This window comes from Aegilops tauschii, chromosome 6 (assembly GCF_002575655.3).
Source record: "Aegilops tauschii subsp. strangulata cultivar AL8/78 chromosome 6, Aet v6.0, whole genome shotgun sequence".
NCBI lineage: Eukaryota > Viridiplantae > Streptophyta > Magnoliopsida > Poales > Poaceae > Aegilops > Aegilops tauschii.
The window spans coordinates 52,249,542-52,267,312 of record NC_053040.3 but is presented as its reverse complement, the minus strand read 5'-3'; the positions used below and the strand labels follow the sequence as shown (position 1 = coordinate 52,267,312).

General features: G+C 47.8%; 2 protein-coding genes across 3 annotated transcripts; one reads left to right on the top strand and one right to left on the bottom strand.

Annotated features, from left to right (window-relative positions):
- Positions 1-7,511: 7,511 nt before the first annotated feature.
- Positions 7,512-11,701, top strand: LOC109757796 (uncharacterized). The gene is made up of 5 exons (XM_020316632.4): positions 7,512-9,232; positions 9,348-9,498; positions 10,404-10,551; positions 10,634-10,879; positions 11,244-11,701. The coding sequence occupies exons 1-5, from the start codon at positions 7,624-7,626 to the stop codon at positions 11,505-11,507; spliced, it is 2,418 nt and encodes an 805-aa protein (XP_020172221.3). The 5' UTR covers positions 7,512-7,623; the 3' UTR covers positions 11,508-11,701.
- A 286-nt stretch (positions 11,702-11,987) lies between these two features.
- LOC109757805 (peroxisome biogenesis protein 16) lies at positions 11,988-16,097 on the bottom strand. 2 transcript variants are annotated; one of them, XM_020316649.4, is made up of 8 exons: positions 15,812-16,097; positions 15,305-15,362; positions 13,589-13,802; positions 13,161-13,483; positions 12,783-13,048; positions 12,620-12,687; positions 12,469-12,530; positions 11,988-12,368 (listed from the first exon to the last, which is right to left on the bottom strand). In XM_020316649.4, the coding sequence occupies exons 1-8, from the start codon at positions 15,878-15,880 to the stop codon at positions 12,307-12,309; spliced, it is 1,122 nt and encodes a 373-aa protein (XP_020172238.1). In that variant the 5' UTR covers positions 15,881-16,097; the 3' UTR covers positions 11,988-12,306. The 2 variants fall into 2 exon arrangements, with proteins under 2 accessions (XP_020172238.1, XP_020172231.1); XM_020316642.4 differs by having other exon boundaries at positions 12,783-13,051; positions 15,812-16,094.
- Positions 16,098-17,771: the final 1,674 nt, after the last annotated feature.

Genomic DNA, 17,771 nt, shown 5'->3' with positions numbered 1-17,771 from the left:
CTTATCGGATCGAGTCTTTAATGATTTGAGAACACTTGATGTATGTCTTGTGTGGGATAACCATGGTGACAATGGGTTATTCTATTGATTCACTTGATGTATGTTTTGGTGATCAACTTGCGGGTTCCGCCCATGAACCTATGCATAGGGGTTGGCACACGTTTTCGTCTTGACTCTCCGGTAGAAACTTTGGGGCACTCTTTGAGGTTCTATGTGTTGGTTGAATAGATGAATCTGAGATTGTGTGATGCATATCGTATAATCATACCCACGGATACTTGAGGTGACATTGGAGTATCTAGGTGACATTAGGGTTTTGGTTGATGTGTGTCTTAAGGTGTTATTTTACTACGAACTCTAGGGCTGTTTGTGACACTTATAGGAATAGCCCAATGGATTGATCGGAAAGAATAACTTTGAGGTGGTTTCGTACCCTACCATAATCTCTTTGTTTGTTCTTCGCTATTAGTGACTTTGGAGTGACTCTTTATTGCATGTTGAGGGATAGTTATATGATCCAATTATGTTATTGTTGAGAGAACTTGCACTAGTGAAAGTATGAACCCTAGGCCTTGTTTCCTAGCATTGCAATACCGTTTACGCTCACTTTTATCATTAGTTACCTTGCTGTTTTTATAATTTCAGATTACAAAAACCTATATCTACCATCCATATTGCACTTGTATCACCATCTCTTCGCCGAACTAGTGCACCTAGCTATACAATTTATCATTGTATTGGGTGTGTTGGGGACACAAGAGACTCTTTGTTATTTGGTTGCAGGGTTGTTTGAGAGAGACCATCTTCATCCTACGCCTCCCACGGATTGATAAACCTTAGGTCATCCACTTGAGGGAAATGTGCTACTGTCCTACAAACCTCTGCACTTGGAGGCCCAACAATGTCTACAAGAAGAAGGTTGCGTAGTAGACATCACTCAACGCTGGCACCAAATAACAATTATTCAGGTCTAAAACTAATCCCGAAGGTAGATGTAGAGGTAGCGTGCCGACCGCGATCACATCGATTTTGAAACCATTTCCCACGCGCATCGTCACCTCGTCCTTAGGCAATCTTCGCTTAATTCGTAGTCCCTGTTTCGAGTTGCAAATATTAGCAACAGAACCAGTATCAAATACCCAGGTGCTACTGCGAGCATTAGTAAGGTACACATCAATAACATGTATATCACATATACCTTTGTTCACCTTGCCATCCTTCTTATCCGCCAAATACTTGGGGCAGATCCGCTTCCAGTGACCAGTCTGTTTGCAGTAGAAGCACTCAGTCTCAGGCTTAGGTCCAGACTTGGGTTTCTTCTCCTGAGCAGCAACTTGCTTGCCGTTCTTCTTGAAGTTCCCCTTCTTCCCTTTGCCCTTCTTCTTGAAACTAGTGGTCTTGTTGACCATCAACACTTGATGCTCCTTCTTGATTTCTACCTCCGTAGCCTTTAGCATCGCGAAGAGCTCGGGAATCGTCTTATCCATCCCTTGCATATTATAGTTCATCACAAAGCTCTTGTAGCTTGGTGGCAGTGATTGAAGAATTCTGTCAATGACACTATCATCCGGAAGATTAACTCCCAGTTGAATCAAGTGATTATTATACCCAGACATTTTGAGTATATGTTCACTGACAGAACTATTCTCCTCCATTTTACAGCTATAGAACTTATTGGAGACTTCATATCTCTCAATCTGGGCATTTGCTTGAAATATTAACTTCAACTCCTGGAACATCTCATATGCTCCATGACGTTCAAAACATCGTTGAAGTCCCGGTTCTAAGCCGTAAAGCATGGCACACTGAACTATCAAGTAGTCATCAGCTTTGCTCTGCCAGACGTTCTTAATGTCGTCAGTTGCATCTGCAGCAGGCCTGGCACCCAGCGGTGCTTCCAGGACATAATTCTTCTGTGCAGCAATGAGGATAATCCTCAAGTTACGGACCCAGTCCGTGTAATTGCTACCATCATCTTTCAACTTTGCTTTCTCAAGGAGCGCATTAAAATTTAATGGAACAACAACACGGGCCATCTATCTACAACAACATAGACAAGCAAAATACTATCAGGTACTAAGTTCATGATAAATTAAAGTTCAATTAATCATATTACTTAAGAACTCCCACTTAGATAGACATCCCTCATAATCATCTAAGTGATCACGTGATCCATATCAACTAAACCATGTCCGATCATCACGTGAGATGGAGTAGTTTTCAATGGTGAACATCACTATGTTGATCATATCTACTATATGATTAACGCTCGACCTTTCGGTCTCAGTGTTCCGAGGCCATATCTGCATTGCTAGGCTCGTCAAGTTTAACCCGAGTATTCTGCGTGTGTAAAACTGGATTACACCCGTTGTATTTGAACGTAGAGCTTATCACACCTGATCACCACGTGGTGTCTCGGCACGACGAACTTTCGCAACGGTGCATACTTAGGGAGAACACTTATACCTTGAAATTTAGTGAGAGATCATCTTATAATGCTACCGTCAATCAAAGCAGAATAAGACGCATAAAGGATAAACATCACATGCAATCAATATAAGTGATATGATATGGCCATCATCATCTTGTGCCTTTGATCTCCATCTCCAAAGCACCATCATGATCACCATCGTCATCGGCGCGACACCTTGATCTCCATCGTAGCATCGTTGTCGTCTCACCAACTATTGCTTCTACGACTATCGCTACTGCTTAGTGATAAAGTAAAGCAATTACAGGGCGTTTGCATTTCATACAATAAAGCGACAACCATATGGCTCCTGCCAGTTGCCGATAACTCCGTTACAAAACATGATCATCTCATACAATAAGATATAGCATCATGCCTTGACCATATCACATCACAACATGCCCTGCAAAAACAAGTTAGACGTCCTCTACTTTGTTGTTGCAAGTTTTACGTGGCTACTACGGGCTGAGCAAGAACCGTTCTTACCTACGCATCAAAACCACAACGATAGTTCGTCAAGTTAGTGTTGTTTTAACCTTCAACAAGGACCGGGCGTAGTCACACTCGGTTCAACTAAAGTTGGAGAAACTGACACCCGCCAGCCACCTGTGTGCGAAGCACGTCGGTAGAACCAGTCTCGCGTAAGCGTACGCGTAATGTCGGTCCAGGCCGCTTCATCCAACAATACCGCCGAACCAAAGTATGACATGCTGGTAAGCAGTATGACTTGTATCGCCCACAACTCACTTGTGTTCTACTCATGCATATAACATCTACGCATAAACCTGGCTCGGATGCCACTGTTGGGGAACGTAGTAATTTTAAAATTTTCCTACGCACACGCAAGATCATGGTGATGCATAGCGACGAGAGGGGAGAGTGTGTCCACGTACCCTCGTAGACCGAAAGCGGAAGCGTTATGACAACGCGGTTGATGTAGTCGTACGTCTTCACGATCGACCGATCCTCAGTACTGAACGTACGACACCTTCGTGTTCAGCACACGTTCAGCTCGATGACGTCCCGCGAACTCATGATCCAGTAGAGCTCGAGGGAGAGTTTCGTCAGCACGACGGCGTGATGACGATGTTGATGAAGTTACCGAGGCAGGGCTTCGTCTAAGCACCGCTACGATATGACCGAGGTGGATTATGGTGGAGGGGGCACCGCACACGGCTAAGAGATCAATGATCAATTGTTGTGTCTTGGGGTGCCCCTTGCCCCTGTATATAAAGGAGCTAGGGGGAGGCGGCCGGCCAAGGAGGATGGCACGCCAATGGGGGAGTCCTACTCCCACCGGGAGTAGGACTCCTTCTTTCCTAGTAGGAGTAGGAGAAGGGGGAAGGGAAGGAGAGAGGAGGAAGGAAAGGGGGCGCCCCCCCTCCTTGTCCAATTCGGACTAGAGGGGGAGGGGCGCGCAGCCTGCCCTTGCCGCCCCTCCTCTTCTCCAATAAGGCCCAATAGGCCCATTACACTCCCCGGGGTTTCCGGTAACCCCCCGGTACTCCGGTATATGTCTGAAACCTCCCGAAACACTTCCGGTGTCTGAGCATAGTCATCCAATATATCGATCTTTACGTCTCGACCATTTCGAGACTCCTCGTCATGTCCGTGATCATATCCGGGACTCCGAACTACCTTCGGTACATAAAAACATATAAACTCATAATACCGATCGTCACGGAACTTTAAGCGTGCGGACCCTACGGGTTTGAGAACTATGTAGACATGACCGAGACACGTCTCCGGTCAATAACCAATAGCGGAACCTGGATGCTCATATTGGTTCCTACATATTCTACGAAGATCTTTATCGGTCAAACTGCATAACAACATACGTTGTTCCCTTTGTCATCGGTATGTTACTTGCCCGAGATTCGATCGTCGGTATCTCAATACCTGGCTCAATCTCGTTACCGGCAAGTATCTTTACTCGTTCCGTAATGCATCATCCCGCAACTAACTCATTAGTCACATTGCTTGCAAGGCTTATAGTGATGTGCATTACCGAGAGGGCCCAGAGATACCTCTCCGACAATCGGAGTGACAAATCCTAATCTCGATCTATGCTAACTCAACAAGTACCATCGGAGACACCTGTAGAGCACCTTTATAATCACCCAGTTACGTTGTGACGTTTGGTAGCACACAAAGTGTTCCTCCGGTATTCGGGAGTTGCATAATCTCATAGTCATAGGAACATGTATAAGTCATGGAGAAAGCAATAGCAGTAAACTAAACGATCAAGTGCTAAGCTAACGAAATGGGTCAAGTCAATCACATCATTATCCTAATGATGTGATCTCGTTAATCAAATGACAACTCATGTCAATGGCTAGGAAACTCAACCATGTCTGATCAACGAGCTAGTCAAGTAGAGGCATACTAGTGACACTATGTTTGTCTATGTATTCACACATGTATTATGTTTCCGGTTAATACAATTCTAGCATGAATAATAAACATTTATCATGATATGAGGAAATAAATAATAACTTTATTATTGCCTCTAGGGCATATTTCCTTCACAAAGTTCCTCCACGAAGGATGAAGCTTAGTGATGATACCTCCGGCAACAAACTTGTCCGGTGGCATACAACTGAAGTGCTCAAGTTCTCTAGCAAATGACTGTATCTCATGAGCTTTCTCAACCACGCAGCACTCTTCAGTCATCCTGTAATCATAGAATTGCTCCATGATGTACAGCTCAGTGCCAGCATCCGAGACCCCAAACTTGGCCTCGAGTGCATCCCACATGTCTTTTCCATTATCAATTGACGCATAAGCATCAACTATGTTCTCACCAAGCACACTCAAGAGAGCAGCCTTGAACAGAGTATCTATTTTCTGAAAAGTTTGTGCCTGATGAGCATCAAGCTCTCCTTCAGGTTTGCCAAGAGTGGCGTCATAGCAACTCATGGTTTGAAACTATAAGACTGCTCTCACGCGCCACCTCTTATAGTGGATACCCTCAAACATAGGAGGTTTCATGGAAGCAGCAAAACCACTCGGGGTAAATTGCCTACAATAAGGTTTTTGGATTGTTGGAAATATGAGCAATTTACCGAATGATTTTATTAACAGAAATATTAGATAAAGCATGACTAATATAGCAGAGATAAAACAAGTCATGTAATTTGACAGAGAGAAGGTAAATAGCATCTGCACATATGAACTAGAACCGAACACATCTAGAACGGACACTAGAGCAAGAAGTTGTGACAGAACCTCTAGCAGGAAAAGTATGAGAACGTACGGAACGGGAGCAGATGCACCGGTCTTGGGGTCGGTGTCCTCGCCAGCCATGTCATCGAGGAGGTTGTCGACGTCGGGGAAGAAGTCGTCGAAGTCCGGGAAGTAGTCGTCGGAGTCCGGGGCGTCCGTGACGAAGAAGTCAGTAGTCGCGCTGAGCGCTCCCCAAAAACCTTATCACCCTTCTCCCGTACAGGACTCAAAAGGTGCGGTTTTGGAGGCCTACTGTCCCGACCTGCGGTGCACGCCGCAAGCTGGGATGGGGAAGAACGTAGCAGCAGCGCAGTGCTCATGAACTTGTAGCGAGAGGAAGAAGAGTTTCTGGTGCGTCTCTCTGAGAGGAGCGACCTCCCTTTTATAGGCGCAAGAGCAGGAGGCGAGAGGCTGCGCCGGGAGCTGAAGAGAACGAGGGAGACGAAACGAACAGGCAGCGAGCGAAGTGGTGCGCCGTTCGTATTCAATCTCCACTATAGCAAAAACGTTTCAGCTTCCGCGTGACCTTTCGTATACCCGTCGTGCGTGGTAAAAATTTAGACATCGGCTCGTTCCCGCAACCCCCGGCGCGTCGTGACGAGGCGTGGCATGGCGAGGCGGGCGGCGGAGGAGGAGCGCACGTGGATGTCCCTCTTGTTCTCATCCTCATACATGTGGAGAAAGAGCCTCCCTTATAAAGAGGTCCAACTCCCTCTAAACTAGCAATGTGGGGCTAAACTTTAGTTCCACCTCTTGCCTTGCACGAATGGGCTGCGTGGGCCCAAAATAGACAAAATTCCAGCACTAAACATGATCAATAAAATTTGGGAAAATGCTCGGCTTCATCCGGCTGATTTCTTGAAAGAAATCTGCCGCATCCGCTGGGTGGCACACGTCCTGGTGTGGACCACACACCGGTTGAGACCCGCTCACCTCCAACCTTATCTCTTAACTCTCTTTCCTACCTTTCTCCTTCACCTATATCTCCCTCAAATTGTCAAGCTCTTCGCTGCTACTCATGGTGACCTCAATTGGTGCTGGTGAAGGAGATATGAGGGGCATCTAGGTGCTTCAGGGGAACACCCGCTCTGCTGCGATGGAGGTGTTGGGGACGGGGGAAGCACCATGCGTGTCGCCGCCGTAGCCTACGTGCTTCATCGGTCCATCTTCAGATACATCAGGCGAGCTACTCACTAGGATTGCAACATAACCGGTGTTGCGGAAACATGGTCAGTGTTGTAGAAACAATAGTTGCTTCAAAGACATCCCTCGTGCTTCAACAACAACGGCAGAGCTGCAAGACAGAGGTAACCGCTACGGCGGATTGTTTCTGAAACATGGCCTATGGTGCAGAAGTCCATGAGACTACAAAAATGAATCTGCAACACAATCTTTGTTGCAAATGTTTCCGCAACACAAGCTCTGTTGCAAAAAAAATGAAGACAGAAAAATAAATTCCGCAACACGAACTATGTTGCAAAAATATCCCACAACACAACCTATATTGCAAAAAATACAACAACGAGATAATCCGTGTTACAAGTGTTTCTGCAACAAGGTCCCTGTTGCGAAGTAGAGAAAGACGTGCATCCGCTCAATTTATCAAATCCGACGGCTCGTGAGGCGGCGGATCTTTTAAAAAGATCCTCTGGCCGACGCGTAGCAGCCCCCTAAAATTTGTCACCGCTAAGTTTTATTTTTCAAATCCAAATACTATGAAAAGTTCAAAATAAAAATTATCCAAATATCGAGTTCAAAATTTGGCCGAAATTTATACATGAAAATATGAAATGCAAGCGGGCGCATTTGTTTGTGGCAGCCTGGTCTGCCAACTGCTCCGTTGCCTTTTCTCGAGAGTCCTCTCAAGTCTGAGGCGCGGCGGTGTCGTCATCGTCGCGTCAGTTCCAATTCCAATCCGAACCCCAGCCATGCCGCCGCCGGCCAGTCTCCCGCCGCCGGCCCCCGCCGGCACGCCCCTCGCCGACCTCCTCGAGCCCGCCACCTTCGCGCCCCCCGCGCCGGCTCCCCCGCCTCCCACCCCCGCCGCCATCCTCTCCGCGTGGTCGCACCTCCGCAGCGCCGCTCCCTCCCCCGCGGCCACCCTCGCCGCCCTCGAGACCCTCCACCTGCACCGCCGCTCGCTCCGTCTCAGCTCCGCGCACCTCGAGCTGCTCCTGCCGCTTCTCCCGCTCCACCCGCGCCTCGTCTCCCCGCTGCTCGCCACCTGCCCGCGTCTCCTCCTCAACTATTCGCTCCCCTTTGCCCCCCTCCCCCTCGCCCCTCGGCTGCTCCTCCTGGGGACGCTCGCCACCGCCAAGGGCTCCAAGAATTCCACCAGCAATGGCACCTCAGGGAGCCCCAGCACGGGGAATCTCGGGAGTGACCATGGTAGCGACGACCCCGTTGTGTCTGTGAGTCGCATTCTAGAGAATATGGAGCAGGGCAGTGAGAGCAGCGATGGTATTGACCACCTCGCGCTTGCTGGGATTGGGCATGCCCTGGCATGTGCAGATGAGCTGCACTTCGGAAGGATCCTTGTGTCCCTGGTTAGGATTTGCGGCAGGATCGGGGATGTGGGCGTTGGTGTTAGGGTGCTTAAGCTGGTGGATTGGCTGGTGTCGGGGTTCGTCGGGTCGAGGATGATGCGCAAGGTTCAGGTTCTGTTCGAGGTAATTTCACCAGAGAAGTGTGAGAGTGAGGGTTATGTGCTGTTTCCGGCGGTGATGGCGGCTTGCGGTGGACTACGGGCATTGAGGGTTGCTTCGGTGAGACATCGGTTGGACTTTGCCCCAAAATTGAAGGAGGCTCCTGAACGGACCATTTGTTTTGCAGCTCGGAGGGCAACTGTAGATGAGAGATACGACGATGATCAGCGACATGTCCTTCTTCAGTGTGTTGCATTAGGTTTGACACAGTGTGGGCCGGTAGCGCCTAATGATTCAGTGTTAAGGTGTGTTCTTATGGCACTGCTGGAGGAGCTCCTTCCTCTTCCACGTCTGCTTAGGATCTCAGTCAAGAGTCCAGATGGAAATTCAGCTGAGCTTGCCAAAAATCAGGTCAAGCAACACCAGGATAGTGTCCTGTTCAAAGAGGCAGGGCCAGTGACTGGGGTTCTGTGCAATCAGTATTCATTTTCTGATGAGAAGACTAAAGATTATGTTGAAACTCGTGTATGTGAATATGCGCAAGAGCTGTATCATCATCTTCGTGCAGCAGTGTTGCTGCACCAGGCAAAACGGAATGGTTTGCTTGCGGAGATTGATAAGATCGCTGAGGCGGCATTTTTTATGATTGTAAGCTTTGCGGCAGAGGTCGCGAAACACAGGTTGGATGCAAACTCCTCAGGGGGGTTCCAGCCAGAGGTTGCTGTTAGGATCTTGGTGGAATTCTCTTTTGTGGAACATCTGAGACGTTTGCGTCTTCCAGAGTACACTGAAGCAATCCGGCGTGCTGTTGTTGTTAATCAGGATAATGCGGCAGCCAGTGCTTTATTCGTTGAGTCAATGCCTTCATGTGCTGAATTGACAACCAAACCAGGTTATTTAATGCCACTCTCCTAATCTCCTTGTGCCAGTATGATTAAAACTTCTCATGTGTTTGCTTGGATGTGCTTGCAACTGTTGATTAAAATGGATCTTTGGTATTATTGTAGATTTACTAACCTTGGATGGAACAAGATATATCTGTTACGCAGATGAGGTTCAGACGTCACGCATCTTGTTTTATCTGCGGGTTATGCCTACTTGTATTAGCCTTATTCCAACTCATCTAATTCGGGATAAATTAGCTCCGGTCATATTCCTGTATCCTTTATAGACACCACTACTATTTGTCTTACTATTTATTTTTGATAGAATTCTATTTGACACTAGATAAAAATGTGCTTACCTATTTGGCCCTGGAAACAAATTCTTCCTTATTTGGCACTCGGTCTAAATTTCTTCCTGGGGTTAAACTGTCTTTTCAGTTCTCACTTAAGGGCCTGTTTGGGACTGCTCCACTCCTCCAAATCCACTTTGGAGCAAATTCACCAAGGAGTTGCAGCTTTACCAAAGAGCAGTTTATCATGTTTGGCTTCCAACTAGCTTCAAGAATGAGAAATTTGGTGGGAAAAGTCTATTTGGCTGGGTGACGTGGGGAAATAAAGCAAAGGGGTATCCACTTATTGGTGGCAGTGGTGGGTTATTTTCCCCCAACTCCACGAGGACTCTTTGAACTAGAGTTTTTGGAGCACCCCATGAAGAGCTTCACGATAAACAGGGAGTTGTACCCTAGATTCTAGTTTTTTTTGCGGAGCGGGACATCGTGGAGCGGAGCAGTCCTAAACAGGCCCTTTGCCGCTGCTGCTGTACAGGCTAGAGGTCAGGATTGAGATTGGGAGGGCAAGTTTTTTTTTTTACTGCATAATTTTTGTATGACTCTAGGGAGAGCAAGTTAGGTCGTTGTTCGGGACAGTTTGGTTCCTGTTATCTTTTTTTTCCCAGCATTATACATCAGGGGGTAAAACCATCGTTTCAGCTCTCATTTAACACTGTTAGTAGCCAAAATGACGGAAGTGACACATTAGGGGAAAAACCGTCGTCAAATAGGGATTTCCAGGGCCAAATAGGGAGGCACATTCTTATCTAGTGTCAAATAAGGAATTCTCTGTTTTTTTCATTGGGTTATCTTGATTTACAAAATTGCCCCCCTTAATGCAATTTGGTAGATATATACAGCATTCAAATGAAAAAATAACACGTGCTGCGCACTCGGTGATGGTATCATTCCTGTCATCTGGTAATGATTCTGATCAGGACGATCGAGTGGCTTTGAAAGAGCAGCTTGCCTTTGACTATATCAGGAGATCCTTGGAGGTAGTTGGTTTGAAACCATTTTTCGTATTTTCTGTTCCTGACCAGGTGACTGACTAATTTCTCTACTTTCTTCATTTAATAGGCTTATCCTGGGGTAACTCCATTTGAAGGATTAGCGTCAGGAGTTGTGGCGCTTGTTCGGCATCTTCCTGCAAAAAGCCCTGCCATTCTTTTTTGTATCCATAGCCTTGTTGTGAAAGCCAAAGATCTTTGCACTACTGCGATGATTCAGGACAGATCGTTGTGGAGGTCATGGGAAGAGAGCACAGAGCCCTGTAAGAAAGTATTGGACTTGTTGCTGCGGCTCATCTTCCTTGTCGATATTCAGGTAAGATAAGATCACAATGTTCTTATTCTCTGGTTTTGTGTAGAGCAGTAACTTCTCTGAAATACGTATGGGTTGGTGGTTATCTCCTTTATGACATTCAGAATATGGCTAATCAATCCGCGAGGACACAAGGAACCTTTTTTCCCAATAGCAGAGACATTACAAACATCATTAGCTTCGAAACCCTGTCGAGTTTTTTCATGCGCTAACCTGATTGCTACAAAGATGAGTTGGACCATTGGAGCTTGATATTTGATAGCCCCAAATCACATTATTCCATGATTTCCTACTACGCATGCAGCACTGCTACCTATAGAGACTGCAGATTTTATTCCCTGAACACTCTTTTCTCCCGTTTCTGCAGTCATTCTCTTATCTGCTCAAGGAGCTGGCGGAATTTGTCACCTCACTGCCAAAGGAAGGCCAGGATGTGCTCCTCGATGACATGCACGCCCACGTCGCAGAATCTGACGATGTTGTACGGAAGCCTGTGCTCGTGTCGTGGTTGCAGTCCCTATCCTACATAAGCTCACAAGCTGATGTTCGTGAATCTCGCAATAACGCGAAAAATGCTCGATCTGCGGGTGGGGTTGAGCTGAGCCTGAACAGAACTATTGCACGCTTGTGACACTATCTTGCTCATGCTTGTCGAGCTTGATCATGTTGTACATTAACAGTGCATAGAATAGAATGAGATAGATACATGTTGCAAGTATAGTACTGCCTTTTTCATATTGACATCATGCTGGTACGTATTTGCTTGTCTGATTCAACATTTTGAGATAAATGTTGCGATGACAATATGAGAGATTTGATGATTCATGTTCCTTGAATCTGAAATGCTTCATGGACATCTCCAGCCAAAGGATGATCCATGCTAAATCCAAACACAAATCAAGTTGAGATACACCGCACATTATCAAGATGCATCACCAACAGAAGGAAGATTCAGTTATCTCCAGTAAGGATCAATGAGCAAACGAGGGGTCTTTTCCTTTTACTTCTCTCAATATATGAGGGGGAAAAATCAATGATCAAACACCGACAATTTAGTAGCATACCATAGATAGAGAAATGCCAGATCACGTCACAATCAGAAACTTCACAGTTTAAAGAACGAGCTTATTATGATTTTCATTTCTGGTAAATACAACGGTAATGCTTGCGTGCCTACTCATGACATTAGACCGATGTACTGTATAATTACATTCCCAGCTGCCACCAGGGGTGAGGCTATGTGTCTGCAACTCATCAGCCAAGGTCTCGAGACAGCGATGCCAGATCTGGCTACGAAATGGCAAAGCACAGACAGGGTTTCGCTCAAATCCTCATCTACTGAAAACAAACTCCAGGAACCAGCAAAAGTCCAGTATGGCAGATCAGCAAGGAAGCTCTCCAGCAGCAGGTAAATCTATCCCAACCCTCATCTACGAGCCTGATGTATATGTATACCGCGACTGAGCCCCCTCCAATAGTTCCACGAGTTTACCTGCAATAAATCGAGCATGTCAAAAATATTGCAAAATGCTTCCTCCGCAAGTTTTTGTAGGAACGAGATGCATCGTAGATACGGGGGAAAGTTCACACACCTGTGATGAAACCGATAAGCGGCACTGGATTCAGTGCTTTCTCAGCCTTCTCAAGATGACGCCTGTTAGGACTCAAGTGTAAGTAAGGGCATATAGGAAGGGTAGAATCAAGAGCTGAGACAGTAGCGTGTTAGTGTGTAATGCTCATTACCTGGTGTAGCTGGCAAAGAACGGATCTCTCATGACATAAAGTGCCCACATCATTTTTCGCCTTTTCAACTGATGGAATTGAGCCAAGGAAGAATAGCCAAGTCAGCAACCCAGAGAACATAACCAAGAAACTATAACACAATAAAGAACTGAAATCATCTCACCTCATCCCTCTCAGCAGACGAGAGCTGATGAACTCTCCCAGCTCTATGATTCAGATCTGTTGCATGCGAATGAATGCCAAGGCTTGCGAGCTCCACAGCTAATGAGACCAACCACGGGGTCCAAGATTTGATGCCAAACTTTCTAATCAAGAGTACGTATACAAGTGGTCTGAATATGTGGACGGCCTCCCCTAACATGAATAAGCGCCCAGAAACCCCTTTAGAAGACCAAATGGTTGCGAAAGTTGGCTTCTCAATCTCCATCACTGCTGACACAAGGAAATACGATCTGATAAGTAAGCTAACAACACTTGAGAAAAATAATAGGTAAATGTCTCAATGGAGAACCATATTAATGTTTTAGTAAAAACAAGTTACCAGGAGGAACAGGAGAAGGTTGGAGCCTGCTCATCCACGTGGGATCTGACAACATCTTTGCATTCTGACCAAACCTGTTTAAAGCAGCTACTGCTCTTCCCTCCAGACTCTTAGATATAATTCCAGGTTTTCCATCCGGACCATCAGACGTAATCCAATGGCCATTTTGGGAATGTCCATTGACCGGATAGATTACTGGCACTCCATTAGTCTTGACTCCCTGATTGTCTTCAAGAACATCCTCCTCTTCGTTTTCCACCTCCCCTCCTTGTAAGAGCATCCTGTAGCCACTCTCCCTGAAAGCGGCTAACCTGACACATGCTCTGAAATGTTGCACAACAGTTATCAGTCATCCAGACAAAACCAGAAATGCATGGCAATATCAGATATGCAAGCAAGGAAAAACAATGCATAATCGATCATCTTACTTCACTGCTTCTGTAACAGCAAGGAAGCCCCATTTGCGATCATCTCCAACAAAGTGCTGGGCGGCAACTTCAACAACTGCTTCCACATCCTTGAGTATAGATACAACAAGAGCCCATGGGATAGATTGTTCCTTGGAGGCCAGTGAGTGACCATCATTTGGTGTCTCAATTATATGCTGGTTGACAGAACTTACAATGCCCAGAAGTGCATATACTGTTCAGAAAAAAGCAATGCCGCCTTAATGTCAAATAATCAAGTTCTTACACACAAAACAGCTTCATGAACAACAAAAATACATACTGTCTCATGGAAGTCATCTTACTATCTTAGTATATACTCCCTCCGTTCGGAATTACTTGTCTCGAAAATGGATGTATCTAGAACTAAAATACGTCTAGATACATTCATTTTTGCGACAAGTAATTCCGAACGGAGGGAGTAGATGTTTATAAAGAACAAAAGTATTTGCTTCCCAGGGTAAGTTTCGTTGGAAAAAATTTAGCAACTTAATGAACTAAGCTCTATATTTCTTTTTTTCAGATTAGAAACAAAATTGCTAGGTAAGTATCCCGGACTCAGTAATAGCAAGCAAATGTGCTTCGGCATCATATATTATACGCAGATGCAAATACATGTTCACTAAATATATGAACCACAAATAATGAGATCTTCTTAGGTTTAGTTTGTGGTTGTTGATCTGTGCTGTGCTTATATTATTTAGTGAACATGTATAGGGTGTTTGTGGTTGTTCACTAAATAATATGAATAACAAAATTGGTAGGTAAGTCTGCTGTAGAAATTTTGCCACAAAAGTAGGCAAACACGGGTCAATCAAAAACTAAAATAGGAAAAGGCTGGTGTGGCAAACAGGATTATCATAATCCACCAAATGCCAAACGTAGACTTAGGAGGTTGAATGAAAGGAAGATTTATAGGCCAAGGGCAGTCATCTCATGTTGTCAGCAAAAAATAGGGTGTATTCCACATTCAACAAGCTTCGATATATATTGGTAAGTTCTAATAATATCCTATCAAGTATGGCGCAATAGTTAAGTTTTTTAGCCAACAGTGACATGCCAAGTGATGACAGAAAAGGTAAGGCAAATTCTACGTTGGGCGTAATCACTTGGTGCTATGCCAGCTAAGGCAGTTGCATTTAGTCGTACAAAATATTTAGGAGCAAACAGTAGTGAATAATATTTAATGTGATGGCTCAAAAAACTAGTTTAGTATCTGCATTTAACAGTTTTCAACTAGAAAGTGTACAAAGTGCAACAGACAGATTATTTCGACCCCCCAAACAATAATGATAACATTCTTGTCCTGAACTACAAAATGCTCATGGTTTCATCTCCCATACATTAACTCGGCATACATTGCTTATTCTACATGTCAAAAATCTTGCATGCAAAATTTCACAATTGAGCCTACCATGCCAGTACCTATACAACCTTATACCTCTTTGATCACAATTATTATGGTGTATTCTACTTTCTAGCAGTCCAAAATGTATGTGTCAGACTTAACTCAGTTAAATGTTATCTGCACACCCTATTCTTTTTATCTGACACAAAGTAGACATTTCAACACTCGCATTTGCAAATATAACACCATGGGACACTTCAACTAGGTACTTCTCGAAGGACAAACACCAAGAGAGATTCAGACAAAAAAACGTGCAGCTGAACCAAATGTTACGCCTATTGAAGCAGTACCTGCTTCTGGGGCAATCTCGGAGTTAGCGAAGCGCTCAGGAAGTATCCATGTGACTCCCTGCAAGTCGTTGAAGCAAAAATAAGCATTTTTATTCTAGAATGAAGCAAACATAAGCAGAAGCTGCCATTTCTAGCTACTCGTTCCATTGACAGCCTATCCTGTTAGGAAATCGCGACCGCAGTTCATGATCCTAACCCATGGCACCAGAGCACAACCAGCATGGAATTTCGTAAATAAATAATAATGGGAAATTAAAATCCTCTACGGCCTGCCAAAGCCAGGAGATTCCAGGAAGCAGCCAAACCTGCACGAATTCGCGCAAAACCCCAGGTGAGGAGCCCTAAGGGATCACCGAATCACACGATTGAACCTGCCCCAACCACAACCAGAACCCCGAATCGACGGGCCCCACGCGGATTAGGGATCACGAGCTCCCGAGGACAGCGGGAAGGGAGGCGCGTAACGGAACAAGTAGGAGAAGAAGCTGCTCGGGGTAGGGAGGTTACGTTGGCGAGGGACTCGAGGGAGCGGACGAGGTCCCGGTTCTTCCGCACCCAGACCTTGTAGGCCTCCATGGCGACTCGGCGACTCGGCCGCCTCTGGAGAAGCTAGGGGTGGAAGAAGAGGAAGGCGACGACGGCGATGAGGACGAGGCGGCGGCACTGGCTCGGGAGACACGGCGTCGGGGCAAGGGCGGCCGTCCGATCTCCGGCGGACGGCGGCGGTGAATCGCGGTGGCCGGCCGCGGCGACAGGTGGGGATTTATTTGGTGTTTGGGACTCCACCCCCTTCACCACTGTCTCGCGAGCTATATACCTCGGCTGGGCCTGGATGGTGGGACCCGCCGGTCAGCGAGTCGCGCCATTCTTTTATTTGTTCTTTTTGGACCTGTTTGGAAAGGAAATTTCGTTGAACTTGGTTCGACCTGACTTCCAAAACTTTGAATTTTTTTCAAAGTTTTTGGATAAGAAATTATTATGTTATGAGGTGTGAACACACACAAATGTGACCGAGAAAACACATGCATGTTTAGAGCATCTCCAGCCGCGCCCTCAACAGGCCCTTCCCAGACGTTTTTTTTCCGCGCCGGCACGCAAAAATTGGCCCAGTCGCGCTCCAGGAGTCCGATTTTCGCCGGTTTTGGGCCGAAACTGGCGCCAGGGGACCCAGGCCGAACCCGGCACGCTGGGGGCGCCCGGGGGCGCGGAGGCGAGCGGTTTTGGCGCGAAAGCGGATGGGCCCACCGAGTCAGCAAGACGCCGCTTCATCGCCATCATCGCCTCGGTTCCCGTGGGAATCAATGCGAAGGCTGTCACGCCTCCATTTATGCCTCACGAGCGGCGTAGTGAACGCGCCGCGACGCGCGTCCAGCCACGCGTCGCCCGGCATGCAGCCCGTCGCCGCACCGCTATGGCTATAAAAGGCGACCTCCCCGCCGGTGGACGCCACAGCTCTCATTTCACCCCCTCCTCCCTCTCCGGCATAGATAGCAACACTCCCCTCTTCCCGCCGACGAGAAAGATGGCCGAGAGGTACGCAGGCGACGGCGCGGTGGCGAACGGCTTCGACCGCCGCCACCTTCAAGAGCCGGAGGCGCGCCTGCTCTACGAGGTCGAGTACCCGGCGCCCCCGAACATGTGGGTGCCGGGGACGTGGAGGCTGAGCACCGGCGGCGTCCCGGTGCCACCGGTGCCCGAAGAGGCGGCGCGGCAGGCCGAGATCGCCCGCATCCGCTCGTCCCTGACACAGGAGCAGAGGGACGAGCCGCGCTACGCCACTGACAGCCACACCCTCTGGGCCATGTACTTCCAGCGCCGCCACGAGGAGCAAATCCCGGCCACCAACGGCCTCATCCTCGCAGCTGCTTCAACGCCGACGGGGCGGCACGAGTGGTGGGGCGAGCCAGGCCGTCCTCGACCACATCGAGACTAGCAACGTGCCGCGCCTCGAGTACCCGCAGCGGCCGTCCTTCTCTCGCCGCCTGGTAGCTCTTGGACGCCACGGTGGATGGAGCCGGGGTCGTCCTCGTCGTCGGGTTCCGCCTCGCCGGCCGCGCTCTGCCCCGTCAAGCCCGAGCCGAAGGAGACGCCGCTCGGGCGCTGCACCCGCAGCGGCGCCCTCATCATCAACGAGGGTGCCCGGCCCTCCCCGCCTGGTCCGGCTCCGGGGAGGCGCTCCCTCCGCCTGGTCCGGCCGAAGCCCGAGCCGGGGCTGCTCCCGGTGAAGCCGGAGCACGTCGAGATGGCAGTCCCCGATGACGAGTCCGCCCTCAAGTGGGCGAAGGAGGACTACGTCGGGGAGCAGGTCCGCCGGGCGTACGCGGAGCTCCAGGCCCGGCGCCGCGGGCGCGAGGAGGGCGGCGTCATCGTCCTCGACAGCGACGAGGAGGACGAGGTCGGGTCGTCCAGCGCGCCACCACGCCTCGGCGACCCTGGCCAGGGCTGCAGCAGGAACGTCGCCGGCCCA

Coding starts and splice junctions, on each gene's coding strand:
- LOC109757796 (XM_020316632.4), top strand. CDS start 7,624: ATGCCGCCGCCGGCCAGTCTCCCGCCGCCGGCCCCCGCCGGCACGCCC. Junction 9,233..9,347: donor TGAATTGACAACCAAACCAG/GTTATTTAATGC, acceptor GTATTATTGTAG/ATTTACTAACCTTGGATGGA. Junction 10,552..10,633: donor ATATCAGGAGATCCTTGGAG/GTAGTTGGTTTG, acceptor TTCATTTAATAG/GCTTATCCTGGGGTAACTCC.
- LOC109757805 (XM_020316642.4), bottom strand. CDS start 15,880: ATGGAGGCCTACAAGGTCTGGGTGCGGAAGAACCGGGACCTCGTCCGC. Junction 13,803..15,304: donor CGAGATTGCCCCAGAAGCAG/GTACTGCTTCAA, acceptor TTTTCTGAACAG/TATATGCACTTCTGGGCATT. Junction 12,531..12,619: donor TTCTTTGCCAGCTACACCAG/GTAATGAGCATT, acceptor GAGTCCTAACAG/GCGTCATCTTGAGAAGGCTG.